The following is a 15,459-nucleotide window of genomic DNA, read 5'->3' on the forward strand; positions in this document are numbered from 1 at the left end:
AGATTAGCTCACTTTGACCTAGAGTTTGATTGATCATTCAAAGAAGATCATTCCATTATTGCAAAATGATTGCATAATTTAGTTTAGCAGGAACATATTATTACTCTATTTTTGATCAGACAAGGTTATTTTTAATCTCTCTAGGTGGTATCTCCCAGGAAGCTGAGATGGCCAATGTGAAGTTCCTAAAGTCCCCGTACAGACTGAGTCTTGTCGCTACTCCTCCTTTCATCAAACCAGGACTGCCATACGCTATCAGGGTAGGGCACCTCTATAGTCTTGTTCACATTGGAAGTTTGCAGTGACTCAAATCCCATTTTGTTGCATACCTGATTAGAATCTGTTATTTTTCAAAAAGCACATGGAATCAGATATTTCAAGCCTAATTTCAAACCACCTAAATCTGATTTCTGGCCATGCGACTTGTGTCTTATTGGTCAAATCTGATTTATATGCCCTCAAGTGATTTTTAGACTGTTATTTGACACATCCTGATGCTTGCTAGATACTCTTTTGACAGTTCCCAACTCCTATGGTCATTGTTCTGCTAAACATGACAGATCTGGGACCAAGCTATGTTTTATGCACAAATTGAAATACATGCAATAATAAAATTGCTAATTAAGTCGACACCGAATATATCCTTACTGTAAGATCTACTGTACAGAAGTAAATACAGTCATGTGAAAAAGTAAGTACACTCCCTGGAAAGTAGTCTTTTTTTTGTACATACAGTGCCTTGCGAAAGTATTCGGCCCCCTTGAACTTTGCGACCTTTTGCCACATTTCAGGCTTCAAACATATAGATATAAAACTGTATTTTTTTGTGAAGAATCAACAACAAGTGGGACACAATCATGAAATGGAACGACATTTATTGGATATTTCAAACTTTTTAACAAATCAAAAACTGAAAAATTGGGCGTGCAAAATTATTCAGCCCCTTTACTTTCAGTGCAGCAAACTCTCTCCAGAAGTTCAGTGAGGATCTCTGAATGATCCAATGTTGACCTAAATGACTAATGATGATAAATACAATCCATCTGTGTGTAATCAAGTCTCCGTATAAATGCACCTGCACTGTGATAGTCTCAGAGGTCCGTTAAAAGCGCAGAGAGCATCATGAAGAACAAGGGACACACCAGGCAGGTCCGAGATACTGTTGTGAAGAAGTTTAAAGCCGGATTTGGATACAAAAAGATTTCCCAAGCTTTAAACATCCCAAGGAGCACTGTGCAAGCGATAATATTGAAATGGAAGGAGTATCAGACCACTGCAAATCTACCAAGACCTGGCCGTCCCTCTAAACTTTCAGCTCATACAAGGAGAAGACTGATCAGAGATGCAGCCAAGAGGCCCATGATCACTCTGGATGAACTGCAGAGTGGCAAGAAGAAAGCCATTTCTTAAAGATATCCATAAAAAGTGTTGTTTAAAGTTTGCCACAAGCCACCTGGGAGACACACCAAACATGTGGAAGAAGGTGCTCTGGTCAGATGAAACCAAAATGGAACCTTTTGGCAACAATGCAAAACTTTATGTTTGGCGTAAAAGCAACACAGCTCATCACCCTGAACACACCATCCCCACTGTCAAACATGGTGGTGGCAGCATCATGGTTTGGGCCTGCTTTTCTTCAGCAGGGACAGGGAAGATGGTTAAAATTGATGGGAAGATGGATGGAGCCAAATACAGGACCATTCTGGAAGAAAACCTGATGGAGTCTGCAAAAGACCTGAGACTGGGACGGAGATTTGTCTTCCAACAAGACAATGATCCAAAACATAAAGCAAAATCTACAATGGAATGGTTCAAAAATAAACATATCCAGGTGTTAGAATGGCCAAGTCAAAGTCCAGACCTGAATCCAATCGAGAATCTGTGGAAAGAACTGAAAACTGCTGTTCACAAATGCTCTCCATCCAACCTCACTGAGCTCGAGCTGTTTTGCAAGGAGGAATGGGAAAAAATGTCAGTCTCTCGATGTGCAAAACTGATAGAGACATACCCCAAGCGACTTACAGCTGTAATCGCAGCAAAAGGTGGCGCTACAAAGTATTAACTTAAGGGGGCTGAATAATTTTGCACGCCCAATTTTTCAGTTTTTGATTTGTTAAAAAAGTTTGAAATATCCAATAAATGTCGTTCCACTTCATGATTGTGTCCCACTTGTTGTTGATTCTTCACAAAAAAATACAGTTTTATATCTTTATGTTTGAAGCCTGAAATGTGGCAAAAGGTCGCAAAGTTCAAGGGGGCCGAATACTTTCGCAAGGCACTGTATTTGGACAAGTGGATATGTAATCTTCACTTCAACACTATTGACAGATAAAGGTAACCTAATTTAACAAATGACACTAAAATATTATACTTTGCAATCATTTATTCATCAAAAATCTACAGAAATGCAATTCCATGGTGTGGAAAAAAACAAGTACACCCCTAACTTCAATAGCTGGTGTTGCCACCTTTGGTAGAGATAACTCCATGTAGCCATTTCTTGTAACTGTCTATCAGTCTTATATCGACTCAGTTGAATTTTTGCCCATTCTTTACAGTACTGCTTCAGCTGTCATGATTGAGGGCTTTCTTGCATGCATGGCCCCCCACAGGATTTCGACAAGATTGAGATCTACGCTTTGACTCTGCCATTCCCATAACCCTCCATTTCTTATTTTTGAGCTATTCTGTTGTAGCTTTGCTTGTGTGTTTTGGATAATTGTCCTGTTGCAAGATCCATGTTCGGTTCACCTTTAGCTTTATCTTTTTGACAGATGGCCTCACCTTTTCCTCAAGAATTCCATGGTACAATATTGAATTCATGGTTGACTCAATGATGGCATGTTGGCCAGGCCCTGATGTAGCAAAGCAGCCCCAAACCATAATACCACCGCCTCCATGCACCTGATTCTAATTTTAGCTATTTTATGTGATGGTAAAAGTAGCAGTCTACGAACTTCTTCCGCATTGGAAATTGCAACATTTTCAAAGTAAAACATGTTTTGTGTGATTTGTTACATTTGGTAACCTTTATCAATGAATGTGGTTGGAATGTAGCTCAAATATCTATCTGTCCAAATATGCAAAAAAATAAGACCACTTTCTAGGGGGTGTACTTTACTCTTCACATGACTCCATAATTGTAATTATAAACTGGGTGGTTCGAGCCCTGAATGCTGATTGGTTGACAGTTGGGGGATATCAGACCGTATACCACAGATATGACAAAACAATTATTTTTACTGCTCTAATTACATTGGTAAGCAGTTTATAATAGCAATAATGCACCTCTGGGGTTTGTGGTATATTGCCAATATACCACGGCTAAGAGCTGTATCCAGGCACTCCTCGTTGCGTCATGTTAAGAACAGCCTTTAGCCATGGTATATTTGCCATATACCACACCCCCTCGCACCTTATTGCTTAATTCTACAATCTTAGAAACAAATGTGCTAAGTAGGACCATATAGGGTTCTTTAGTTTGTCCCCATAGGGTCAAACATTTTGCAGATGGTTTTACTTACTATAGAACCCTCTATGTAGGGTTCTTCATAGAATCCCTTTTAAATGGTTCTACCTAGAACCCTGTATGAAGGGTTCTGCCTCAAACCCTCTACGATGGTTGTACCGAGAAGCCTTTTATCCTCTACCGGTTCTTCCTAGAACCCTCTATGAATGGTTCCACCAGCCTTATTAGCATTTGAAATTAAAGTCTTTATGACAATACCTTACACATATCATACGGTCTTTCTTTTGAGTGCCTAGTTATACCCTAACACGGGGGTTTTTAGGAAACTCCTGGCTTACAGACCACATTAGGCCAGCAAGTCATATTATGCTGACTTGCAAAGTGATGTGTAATTCCTATTGGAATCCAGCCAGAGTGAGAATATCCAACAATTGGACCTATTAATCACCTGCAACCTACGTTAAAGATATTACCTGGTACATTTTTATACCTTTTAGCCAGTAGTTCTGAAAGTAGCGCCCACGAGCCAAAGTGGTCCCCGAAAATTGCATACTGAGTCACGTGTGCATTTAAGTACTGCATATGCACAATTATTAAGGGACCACCAGATAAATACAAAAATCTTCCCATATACAGTAGGTACAGTTTAAATCATTCTCACACCAATCTTTTTAAACTGATCAGATTACTCAAACTCCTGATGTTACGGTTTAACACTGAGGTAAACACTAGTATTATTTAAAAGAAAGAAAAATTATTATAAAAAATTCTTCAGATTTATAAGGGGTCTACAGTGCCTTCAGAAAGTATTCATACCACTTGACTTTTTCCACATTTTGTTGTGTTACAACCTGAATTAAAAATGAATTAAATTTAGATTTTTTTGGACGCTGATCTACACACATACCCCATAATGTAGAAGTGGAATTATATATATTAAAATACATGTAATAAATGAAAAGCTGAAATGTCTTGAGTCAATAAGTATTCAGCCCCTTTGTTATTGCAAGCCTAAATAAGTTCAGGAGTAAACATGTGCTTAACAAGTCACATAATAAGTTGCATGGTCTCACTCTGTGTGCAATAATAGTGTTTAACCAGATATTTGAATGACTACCTCATCCCTGTACCCCACACCTACAACTAACTAACTGTAAGGTCCCTCAGTCAAGCAGTGAATTTCAAACACAGATTCAACCACAATGACCAGGTAGGTATTCCATTGCCTCGCAAAGAAGGGCACCTATTGGTAGATGGGTACACATTTTAAAAAAAGCAGATATTGAATATCCCTTTGAGCATGGTGAAGTTATTAATTACACTTTGGATGGTGGTATATATACACCCAGTCACTACAAAGATACAGGCGTCCTTCCTAACTCAGTTGCCGGAGAGGAAGGAAACCGCTCAGGGATTTAACCATGGCCAATGGTGACTTTAAAATAGTTACAGAGTTTAATGCCTGTAAGGATGGAACAATAACATTGTAGTTACTCCATAATACTAGCCTAATTGACAGAGTGAGAAGAAGGAAGCCTGTACAGAATACAAATATTCCAAAACTGTTTGCAACAAGGCACTAAAGTAATACTGCAAAAACTGTGGCAAAGTGTTATGTTTAGGGTAAATCAAATACAACACATTACTGAGCACCACTCTCCATATTTTCAAGCATAGTGGTTGCTGCGTCATGTTATGGGGATGCTTGTAATCATTAAGGACTGGGGAGTTCTTCCAGATAAAAAATAAAATGAATGGAGCAAAGCAGAGGCAAAATCCTAGAGGAAAACCTGGTTCAATCTACTTTCCAGCAGACACTAGGAGATTAAATCATCTTTCAGCAGGACAATAACCCAAAAACATAAGACCAAATCTACATTGGAGTTGCTTACCAAGAAGACAGTGCATATTCCTCAGTGGCCGAGTTACAATTTTGACTTAAATCTGCTTGAAAATCTATGGCAAGACTTTAAAATGCTTGTCTAGCAATGATCAACAACCAAGCTTTGCACACCTGGATTGTACAATAATGTCCCATTATTCTTATCAAAATTCTTCAAGTTCTATCAAATATACATTTTATTCAATCCATTTTTAATTCAGGCTGTATCACAACAAAATGTGGAACAAGTCAAGGAGTTTGAATACTTTCTGAAGGCACTGTACCTATGTGAAGGAATAGGCAGGTCCATCTTAATTCTGGTATTAGGCAATGGTCTGTTGCATGTTACATTTATATTTTTATTCGGTGTAGTTAGTTGAAATGTTTTAGGGCATCTGTAGATGGACTATTCAAATGAAGTGTTACCATTGAATTGTAATATTTAAGATACTTTGGGTGCCATTTGAAAAAGGTTTGTGGCAAAGTACTGTAAATTATTATTTGTATACAATATATATCAGATAACAAGGGCCAGTCCTGGTCACCTGGATCCACTGGTGATGACAAATCAAATCCAAATGCAGTCAAATAACAAAAACATTTAACATAAGAAAGCAATCAAGTAAGTGTCATTGTAATATATAACATACTAATAAAAATACTAAATAAACAAAATCAAGTACAAGAGGCATGCATATAAAATAAAATACGATTTAAAAAACAATATTTTAATTTATATCGCCTATAGGGATATTGTATGGAAATGTTTTGTCCATGTGGATAGTGAGTGGAATAAGGTACAGTGTAGTAGCAGCATATATTTACAATCGGAGGCCCCTTTCAGGTAACGAATCTGGATCCCCTCATCCGTGGCAACTCGGGTTGTAGGGTTCTTCCTAATGGCTCCTATACACAAAGAAAGAACATTGAGATACATTTGAATTGCACATGGTCTTACAAGATTTTAAGAATGTACTTACAAGTACTAACTCATTTAATAATATCAAAACTTACTGTGAAGAATGGTTTTCAGAAACAAGTCCCTGAAACAGGCCTTGTGGCGATGGCAAGACGATTTGACAAAATGCCAGGTAGCATCCAAAACACTGGCGACTTCAGGTCCTTGGCACCCATTACAGCCAGAAACCGAAGCTACAAAATGCAAGAGAAGTATTATAAATGACAAGCTATGTTATAACATATTTCTTCGTCCACCCCCTATATTTTATGTTCATTTATTGTGATAGTCTGTAAAGACAGATGGCAGATATTTCCAATACTTATTTACATTCAAGTTGGTAACAGTTAGCTATGTTCTTCCCTTCATGTCTGTGGCCCAAACTTGGCAACGTTGACCCGTTGTAGTGTTTCACTTCTGGCCCTGTTTGAAACAATAATGTTACATTGAAATTAAGTAAATACTGTGTAAGAAAGAACAGATAAGCAAAGTCCCATCTGGACTAAGTGAATGTAACGTTTACATACCTCAATGGCTATCACATCCACATGGAGCTGTGGTAAATTACAGTGCATTCGGAAAGTAATCAGACCACTTAACTTTTTCCACATTTTGTTATATTACAGCCTTATTCTAAAATGGATTAAATACATTATTCCTAATTTATTCCTCATCATGACAAAGCAAAAACAGTTTTTTAATAAAATAGTTTTATTTATGTAAATATTCAGACCCTTTGCTATGAGACTCGAAATTGAGCTCCGGTGCATTCTGTTTCCATTGATCATCCTTGAATGTTTCTACAACTTGATTGGAGTCCACCTGTGGTAAATTCAATTGAATGGACATGATTTGGAAAGGTGCACATCGGTGTATATAAGGTCCCACAGTTGACAGTGCATATCAGAGCAAAAACCAAGCCATGAGGTCGAAGGAATTGTCCGTAGAGCTCCAAGACAGGATTGTGTCGAGGCACAGATCTGTGGAAGGGTACCAAATATTGTCTGCAGCATTGAAGGTCCCCAAGAACACAGTGGCCTCCATCATTCTTAAATGGAAGAAGTTTGGTACCACCAAGCTGGCCGCCCGACCAAACTGAGCAATCAGTGGAGAAGGGCCTTGGTCAGGGAAGTGACCAAGAATCTGATTGTCACTCTGACAGAGCTCCACAGTTCCTCTGTCAAGATGTAAGAACCTTCCAGATGGACAACCATCTCTGCGGCACTCCACCAATCAGGCCTTTATGGTAGATTGGCCAGACGGAAGCCACTTATCAGTAAAAGGCACATGACAGCCCAGAGTTTACCAAACGACACCTAAAGGACTCAGACCATGAGAAACTTGTGGTCTGATGAAACTAATATTGAACTCTTTGGCCTGAATGCCAAGCATCACGTCTGGAGGAAACCTGGCACCATCCCTACGGTGAAGCATGGGTGGCAGCATCATGCTATGGGGATGTTTTTCAGCTGCAAGAACTGGGAGACTAGTCAGGATCGATGGAAAGATGAACGGAACAAAGTACAGAGAGATCCTTGATGAAAACCTGTTCCAGAGCGCTCAGTACCTCAGAATGGAGTGAAAGTTCACCTTCCAACAGGACAACGACCCTAAGCACACAGTCAAGACAACGCAGGAGTGGCTTCGGGACAAATCTCTGAATATCCTTGAGTGGACCAGCCAGAGCCCAGACTTGAACCCGATCAAACATCTCTGGAGAGACCTGAATATAGCTGTGCAGCAACGCTCCCCATCCAACCTGACAGAGCTTGAGAGGATCTGCAGTGAAGAATGGGAGAAACTTGTAGCTTCATACCCAAGAAGACTTGGGGCTGTCTACTGTTGATTTTGTTAGTCACTCTCAGTCAGATATCATATTAAAAACTGCAAGCATTCCTCTCTTTGATCTACTCAAAGATCCATTTAATTACTCTTATACAAATGGTAGACTTTCAGGTACTCAACAAGAAGGTCTGATTTCATTACTACTAAAACAGGACACAGGTGGTAGGTATAAAGATCCAGTCCATTTAAAAAACTGGAGGCCTCTAACACTTCAATGTTGTGATGCGAAAATCCTGGCGAAATGCATAGCACATACAATATAAAAGGTTTTGCAAGATATTGTTCACAATGATCAGACAGGTTTTTTACATAGATGATATATTGGAGATAATATACTTGAAACAATTGAACATTATGAAACATCGAAGATACCAGGCCTGGTCTTCATAGCAGGTTTTGAAAAGATGTTTAATAAAGTACGACTAGAATTTATATATAAATGCCTGGATTACTTTAATTTTGGTGAATCCCTTAAAGTTATGTTACAGCAACCCCAGATGTAAAATAGTAAATAATGGTTACTTCTCAGAAAGTTTTGAGCTTTTAAGAGGAGTTAAACAGGGCTGTCTGTTGTCTCCATATCTATTTATTATGGCCACGGAAATGCTAGCTATTAAAATTACATCCAACAAGAACATCAAGGGGTTAGAAATCCAAGGGATAAAAACAAAAGTGTTAATGTATGCCGATATCTGTAGACCTGCACAGTCTCATTGAAGATCTTGATCACTTTTTTAGCCTCACTGGATTAAAACCTAATTATGACAATATTACGTATTTGGATTGTTAAAAAAATACAAAGTTTACACTACCTTGTAGTTTACCAATACAATGGGCGGATAGTGAGGTAGACATACCTCACTATGGTATTCACATCTCAAAAAATATAAATGAACTTACCACAATTCATTTCAATAGAAAGTTAGCAAAAATAGAAAAGATTCTGCAACCATGGAGAGATAAATACTTTAAAAATCACACTGATTTACTCTTTGGTCCTATCACAGTTTACTTATTTACTAATGGCAATGCCTACTCCAGATGTCTCATTTTTAAATACTAAGCCAGACAAAATTGAACATGCCTATTTACAGTTGAAGTCAGAAGTTTACATACTCCTTAGCCAAATACATTTAAACTCAGTATTCACAATTCCTGACATTTAATCCAAGTAAAAATTCCCTGTCTTGGGGCAGTTAGGATCACCACTTTATTTATCCACTCAATATATCCACATAATTTTTCTACGTCAAGATCTCATCTATTTTGTAAAGTGCACGAGTCCCTCCTGCAGAAAAGCACCCCCACAACATGATTCTGCCACCCCTGTGCTTCACGGTTGGGATGATGTTCTTCGGCTTGCAAGCCTTCCCCTTTTTCCTCCAAACATAACGATGGTCATTATGACCAAACAGTTATATTTTTGTTTCATCAGACCAGAGGCCATTTCTCCAAAAAGTACAATCTTTGTACCAATGTGCAGTTGCATACTGTAGTCTGGCTTTTTATGGCGGTTTTGGAGCAGTGGCTTCTTCCTTGCTGAGCGACCTTTCAGGTTATGTTGATATAGGACTCGTTTTACTGTGGATACAGATACTTTTGTACCCGTTTCCTCCAGCTTCTTCACAAGGTCCTTTGCTGTTGTTCTGGGATTGATTTGCACTTTTCGCACCAAAGTACATTCATCTCCAGGAGACAGAACGCGTCTCCTTCCTGAGCAGTATGACGGCTGCGTGGTCCCATGGTGTTTACACTTGCGTACTATTGTTTGTACAGATGAACGTGGTACCTTCAGGCGTTTGGAAATTACTCCCAAGGATGAACCTTGTGGAGGTCTATAATTTTTGTTCTGAGGTCTTGGCAGATTTTTAAAATTTTTTCCCATGACATGTAAAGAGGCACTGAGCTTGAAGGTAGGCCTTGAAATACATCCACAGGTTCACCTCCAATTGACTCAAATTATGTCAATTAGCCTGTCAGAAGCTTCTAAAGCCATGACATCATTTTCGGGAATTTTCCAAGCTGTTTAAAGGCACAGTCAACTTAGTGTATGTAAACTTCTGAAAAATGACTTGTGTCATGCACAAAGTAGATGTCCTAACCGACTTGCCAAAACTATGGTATGTTAACAAGAAATTTGTGGAGTGGTTGAAAAACGAGTTTTAATGACTCCAACCTAAGTGTATGTAAACTTTCGACATCAACTGTATATAATGAACATGAGTTTGGGGGCTAAAATGATTCAATATTAAAGCTTTAAACTTCTCACTAAAAGCTTCACTCATAAAATAAGTTTTACTTTAACCCAAAATGGTTCTCCAGTAGATTATTAACCTTTCTGGCGCAGGCGTACCGCTTGCGACCCACCTCGACATCATCTGGTGAAATTTGCAGAACTCCAAATTCAAAATACAGAAATAGTCATAATAGACATTCATAAAAAAATACAAGTGTTATACATCGACTTAAAGATTAACTTCTTGTTAAAACCTCTTAGAGCTACCCCCTACTTTTTTCAATTTCCGCCTGAAGACATACCCAAATCTAACTGACTGTAACTATATGCATATTCTTGGTACCATTTGAAAGAAAACACTGAAGTTTGTGGAAATGTGAATTGAATGTAGGAGAATATAACACAATAGATCTGGTTTAGATAATAAAATGAAAAAAAAACATGTTTTTTCTTTTTATTGTTGTATCATCATCTTTAAAATGAACAAGATAAAACAAACATTCAGATAGGATGATGGGGACAATTTCAGTGAAACACATAAGAGGGCAACAGTACTTGTGCAAAGTTTCAGAATGATAACTTCCAAAATGAGTGTGCTACATGACATTTATCATGAAGTCACCCAGGTGTCCCACACAAGTAGCCCAAATGTACCCAAGTGGCCAAATTGGTGATGGTATATATTTTGAAACAAATAACTATATACAAAATGCCAAAATGGTATTCTAACACCCCCCCCCCCCCCCCCCCCCCCCCCAAAGAAAATGGGGAAAGAAATATGAAGAAAAAAATATATGCATTTACAAAATAACATGGGTAACTATTTACACACTTTCAATATTCGGAAGACCCTCAGTCCTCTATCAAATCAAATTTATTTATATAGCCCTTCTTACATCAGCTAATATCTCAAAGTACTGTACAGAAACCCAGCCTAAAACCCCAAACAGCAAGCAAAGCAGGTGTAGAGGGACGGTGGCTAGGAAAAACTCCCTAGAAAGGCCAAAACCTAGGAAGAAACCTAGAGAGGAACCAGGCTATGAGGGGTGGCCAGTCTCTTCTGGCTGTGTCGGGTGGAGATTATAACAGAACATGGCCGAGATAGATGACCAGCAGGGTCAAACGTTCATAGATGACCAGCAGGGTCAAATAATAATAATCACAGTAGTTGTAGAGGATGCAACAGGACAGCACCTCAAGAGTAAATATGAACAGTTTAGGGTTCCATAGCCGCAGGTAGAACAGTTGAAACTGGAACAACAGCAAGGCCAGGTGGACTGGGGACAGCAAGGAGTCATCATGCCAGGTAGTCCTGACGCATGGTCCTAGGGCTCAGGTCCTCCGAGAGAGAGAAAGAGAGAATTAGAGAGAGCATACTTAAATTCACACAGGACACCGGATAAGACAGGAGAAGTCCTCCAGATATAACAAACTGACCCTAGGCCCCCGACACATAAACTACTGCAGCATAAATACTGGAGGCTGAGACAGGAGGGGTCAGGAGACACTGTGGCCCCATCCGATGAGACCCCTGGACAGGGCCAAACAGGAAGGATATAACCCCACCCACTTTGCCAAAGCTCTACACAATATTGTGCTGCTGATGCCAGGTGCCATAGCAGTCTCTTTCTGCTGTAAAGTGAGTATCAACAGGTATAATAAACAGATATATATATATACAGTGGGCCAAAAAGGTATTTAGTCAGCCACCAATTGTGCAAGTTCTCCCACTTAAAAAGATGAGAGAGGCCTATAATTTTCATCATAGGTACACTTCAACTATGACAGACAAAATGAGAAAAAAATTCCAGAAAATCACATTGTAGGATTTTTAATGAATTTATTTGCAAATTATGGTAGAAAATAAGTATTTGGTCACCTACAAGCAAGATTTCTGGCTCTCACAGACCTGTAACTTCTTCTTTAAGAGGCTCCTCAGTCCTCCACTCGTTACCTGTATTAATGGCACCTGTTGGAACTTGTTATCAGTATAAAAGACACCTGTCCACAACCTCAAACAGTCACACTCCAAACTCCACTATGGCCAAGACCAAAGAGCTGTCAAAGGACACCAGAAACAAAATTGTAGAACTGTACCAGGCTGGGAAGACTGAATCTGCAATAGGTAAGCAGCTTGGTTTGAAGAAATCAACTGTGAGAGCAATTATTAGGAAATGGAAGACATACAAGAACACTGATAATCTCCCTTGATCTGGGGCTCCATGCAAGATCTCACCCCGTGGGGTCAAAATGATCACAAGAACGGTGAGCAAAAATCCCAGAACCACACGGGGGGACCTAGTGAATGACCTGCAGAGAGCTGGGACCAAAGTAACAAAGCCTACCATCAGTAACACACTACGCCGCCAGGGACTCAAATCCTGCAGTGCCAGACGTGTCCCCCTGCTTAAGCCAGTACATGTCCAGGCCCGTCTGAAGTTTGCTAGAGAGCATTTGGATGATCCAGAAGAAGATTGGGAGAATGTCATATGGTCATATGGTTATTTTAATGCAGTTTGTGATTTTGTTAGCCTGTCCTGGTTGAAATAGTTTTTTTTATGGGGCTCTATCCTCAGATAATCGCATCGTATTCTTTCGCAGTAAATCCTTTTAAAAATCTGACAACGCAGTTGGATTATCAAGATTCTAGGCTTTCGATACATGCGAGACACTTGTATTTTCATGAATGTTTAATATGACTATTTATGTAGTGATCACCATATGTTGTGGAATTTCAGCCCGCTACCGGGTTCCGTGCTCAGACAGGTTAATCCAGCCGCTTTGTCAGATTTCAAAAAGGCTTTACGGCGAAAGCATACCATGCGATTATCTGAGAACAGCGCCCCGCATACAAAAGCATGAAAAACATTTTTCAACCATACAGATGCATCACGAAAGTCAGAAATAGCGATAAAATAAATCGCTTACCTTTGAAGATCTTCATCTTTTTGCAATCCCAAAGGTCTCAGTTACACAATGAATGGTAGTTTTGTTTGATAAAAGTCCTTCTTTATATCCCCTAAATGTCTGTTTATTTGGTGCGTTTAATCTGAAATACACAGGTTCCAACTCGCCCAACATGCCTACAAAGGATCTAATAAGTTACCTGTAAACTTGGTTCAAACATTTCAAACAACGTTTCTAATCCAACCTCAGGTACCCTAAAATAATCGATACAATTTTAGACGGAATAAACTGTTTCCAATACCGGAGAAAAACAACACAGAGCGCACTCTCATTCATGCGCACCAAAAGACTAGAGTCCACCTGAGTGACACTTAGAAAGACTACTTTTTCATTAAAAAAACAACATCGAATCATTTCTAAAGACTGTTGACATCTAGTGGAAGCCATAGGAACTGCAATCTGGGTCCTAATAATTTGGCTTCGCCATAGAAAAGCATTGGATAATCCAATTACCTCAAAATAAATTTTCCTGGATGGATTGTCCTCGGGGTTTTGCCTGCCAAATCAGTTCTGTTGTACTCACAGACATTATTTTAACCGTTTTAGAAACTTTAGAGTGTTTTTATCCAATACTCCCATGCATATGCATATCCTAGCTTCTGGGCCTGAGTAACAGGCAGTTTACTTTGGGCACCTCAGTCATCCAAACTTCCGAATACTGCCCCTTATCCCTAAGAAGATTTAAGAAAGGCTCATCCTTTGTTCAAAAATGGCCTTTTTGCCTTTATACAGATTTCAAATTTCCGACTAATTTAACTTTTAAGTATCACCCTTTCTTAAACAAGCCATACAAACTGGTTGCAATTTCAGTTTATTCTCCAGAAAAGATAGAACATATATTACAACAAATGTTATGGATAAATTCAAATTTACTGATTCATAAAAATAAAAAAACATTCTTTATGGAATTTAAAAATATATATATATTATATTTGTTTATGATATTATGAATAGAAACGGAGGAGTTATGTCACATATGCAGTTATCGAAAATATCTGCTCAATCCAAACTTACAACCGACTGATTGCAGCACTACCACAAAAACTTGTTTGTCGGTCATAAATTAAAGATACAAATTGGCTTAAAGGAACTGGCATGAATAAAAAAATATACCAGTTTAATTTGAGGAAACAAATGTTGACAGCTGCCATACAGGTTTTAAAAAAATGGGAAGAGATTTTCAGTGTAACAATTCTATGGAATATGGTTTATGAACTGGTACAAAAAACTACACTTGATTCAAGACTTAGAGTTTTCAATTTAGATTGTTATATAAAATTCTTGCCACCAACAGAATGCTATGTATATATGGGGCGGCGGGTAGCCTAGTTGTTAGAGCGTTGGACTTGCAACCGAAAGGTTGCAAGATCATATCACCAAGCTGACAAGGTTAAAATCTGTCGTTCTGCCCCTGAACAAGGCAGTTAACCCACTGTTCTTAGGCCGCCATTGAAAATAATAATTTGTTCTTAACTGACTTTCCTAGGTTAAATAAAGATTAATAAATCCAACAGTCTCAGCTGTGTAGATTTTGCTGCGACGAGACAGAATCAATAGCTCATTTATTCAGGTATTGCCCCTATGTAGCTTGTTTATGGTCACAGGTTCAGAAATGTTAATAAAATCACAACATGCTCTTAAAATGAATCTTACAAATAGCAGTGTTGGGCGGTTTGGAAAGCCATAGTCAATAAATAATATAACAATTTCTGTAAAGGTTTTCATCTTTAGCTCACAATCTGTGGAATCTATACGATTCGAAAGGTAAAAAAATTATGTAAAACATCACAGCACAATTGAAAAATATATGGCACATGGAAACCAAACGAGGGTGGTCTATGGTGATAGGTGGGATGGGTTGAGAGTGGCTGAGGGTTGGGATTAAATAGTTTATGTTTGGTAATGTATTATTGTTATGTGACTGCTTTATATATAAGTATCATGTAAAAATGTTATGCTAAATGTGTATGTAAAATGTATGTGTAATGCTCCGGGTGTCGTGGGTGTGGAGTCAAATGCAGGAGACAGAGAGTTCAATGCTGTGCGTCTTTTAATAGCACCAACGCAACAGGGTGCTCACAAAAGTTACGTTCCCAAACACA

At 38.7% G+C, this 15,459-nt stretch overlaps 1 protein-coding gene across 1 annotated transcript in view; it reads left to right on the forward strand.

The window, feature by feature from the left end:
- The window catches only part of c5 (complement component 5), a 62,516-nt gene that overhangs the window by 7,655 nt on the left and 39,402 nt on the right, over window positions 1-15,459 (forward strand). The window contains exon 10 of the mRNA XM_020472324.2: window positions 145-260. Coding sequence (XP_020327913.1) covers window positions 145-260 — 116 coding nt within the window. The remainder of the gene's footprint in view (window positions 1-144; window positions 261-15,459) is intronic.

Source organism: Oncorhynchus kisutch, linkage group LG3 (assembly GCF_002021735.2).
Source record: "Oncorhynchus kisutch isolate 150728-3 linkage group LG3, Okis_V2, whole genome shotgun sequence".
Lineage (NCBI taxonomy): Eukaryota > Metazoa > Chordata > Actinopteri > Salmoniformes > Salmonidae > Oncorhynchus > Oncorhynchus kisutch.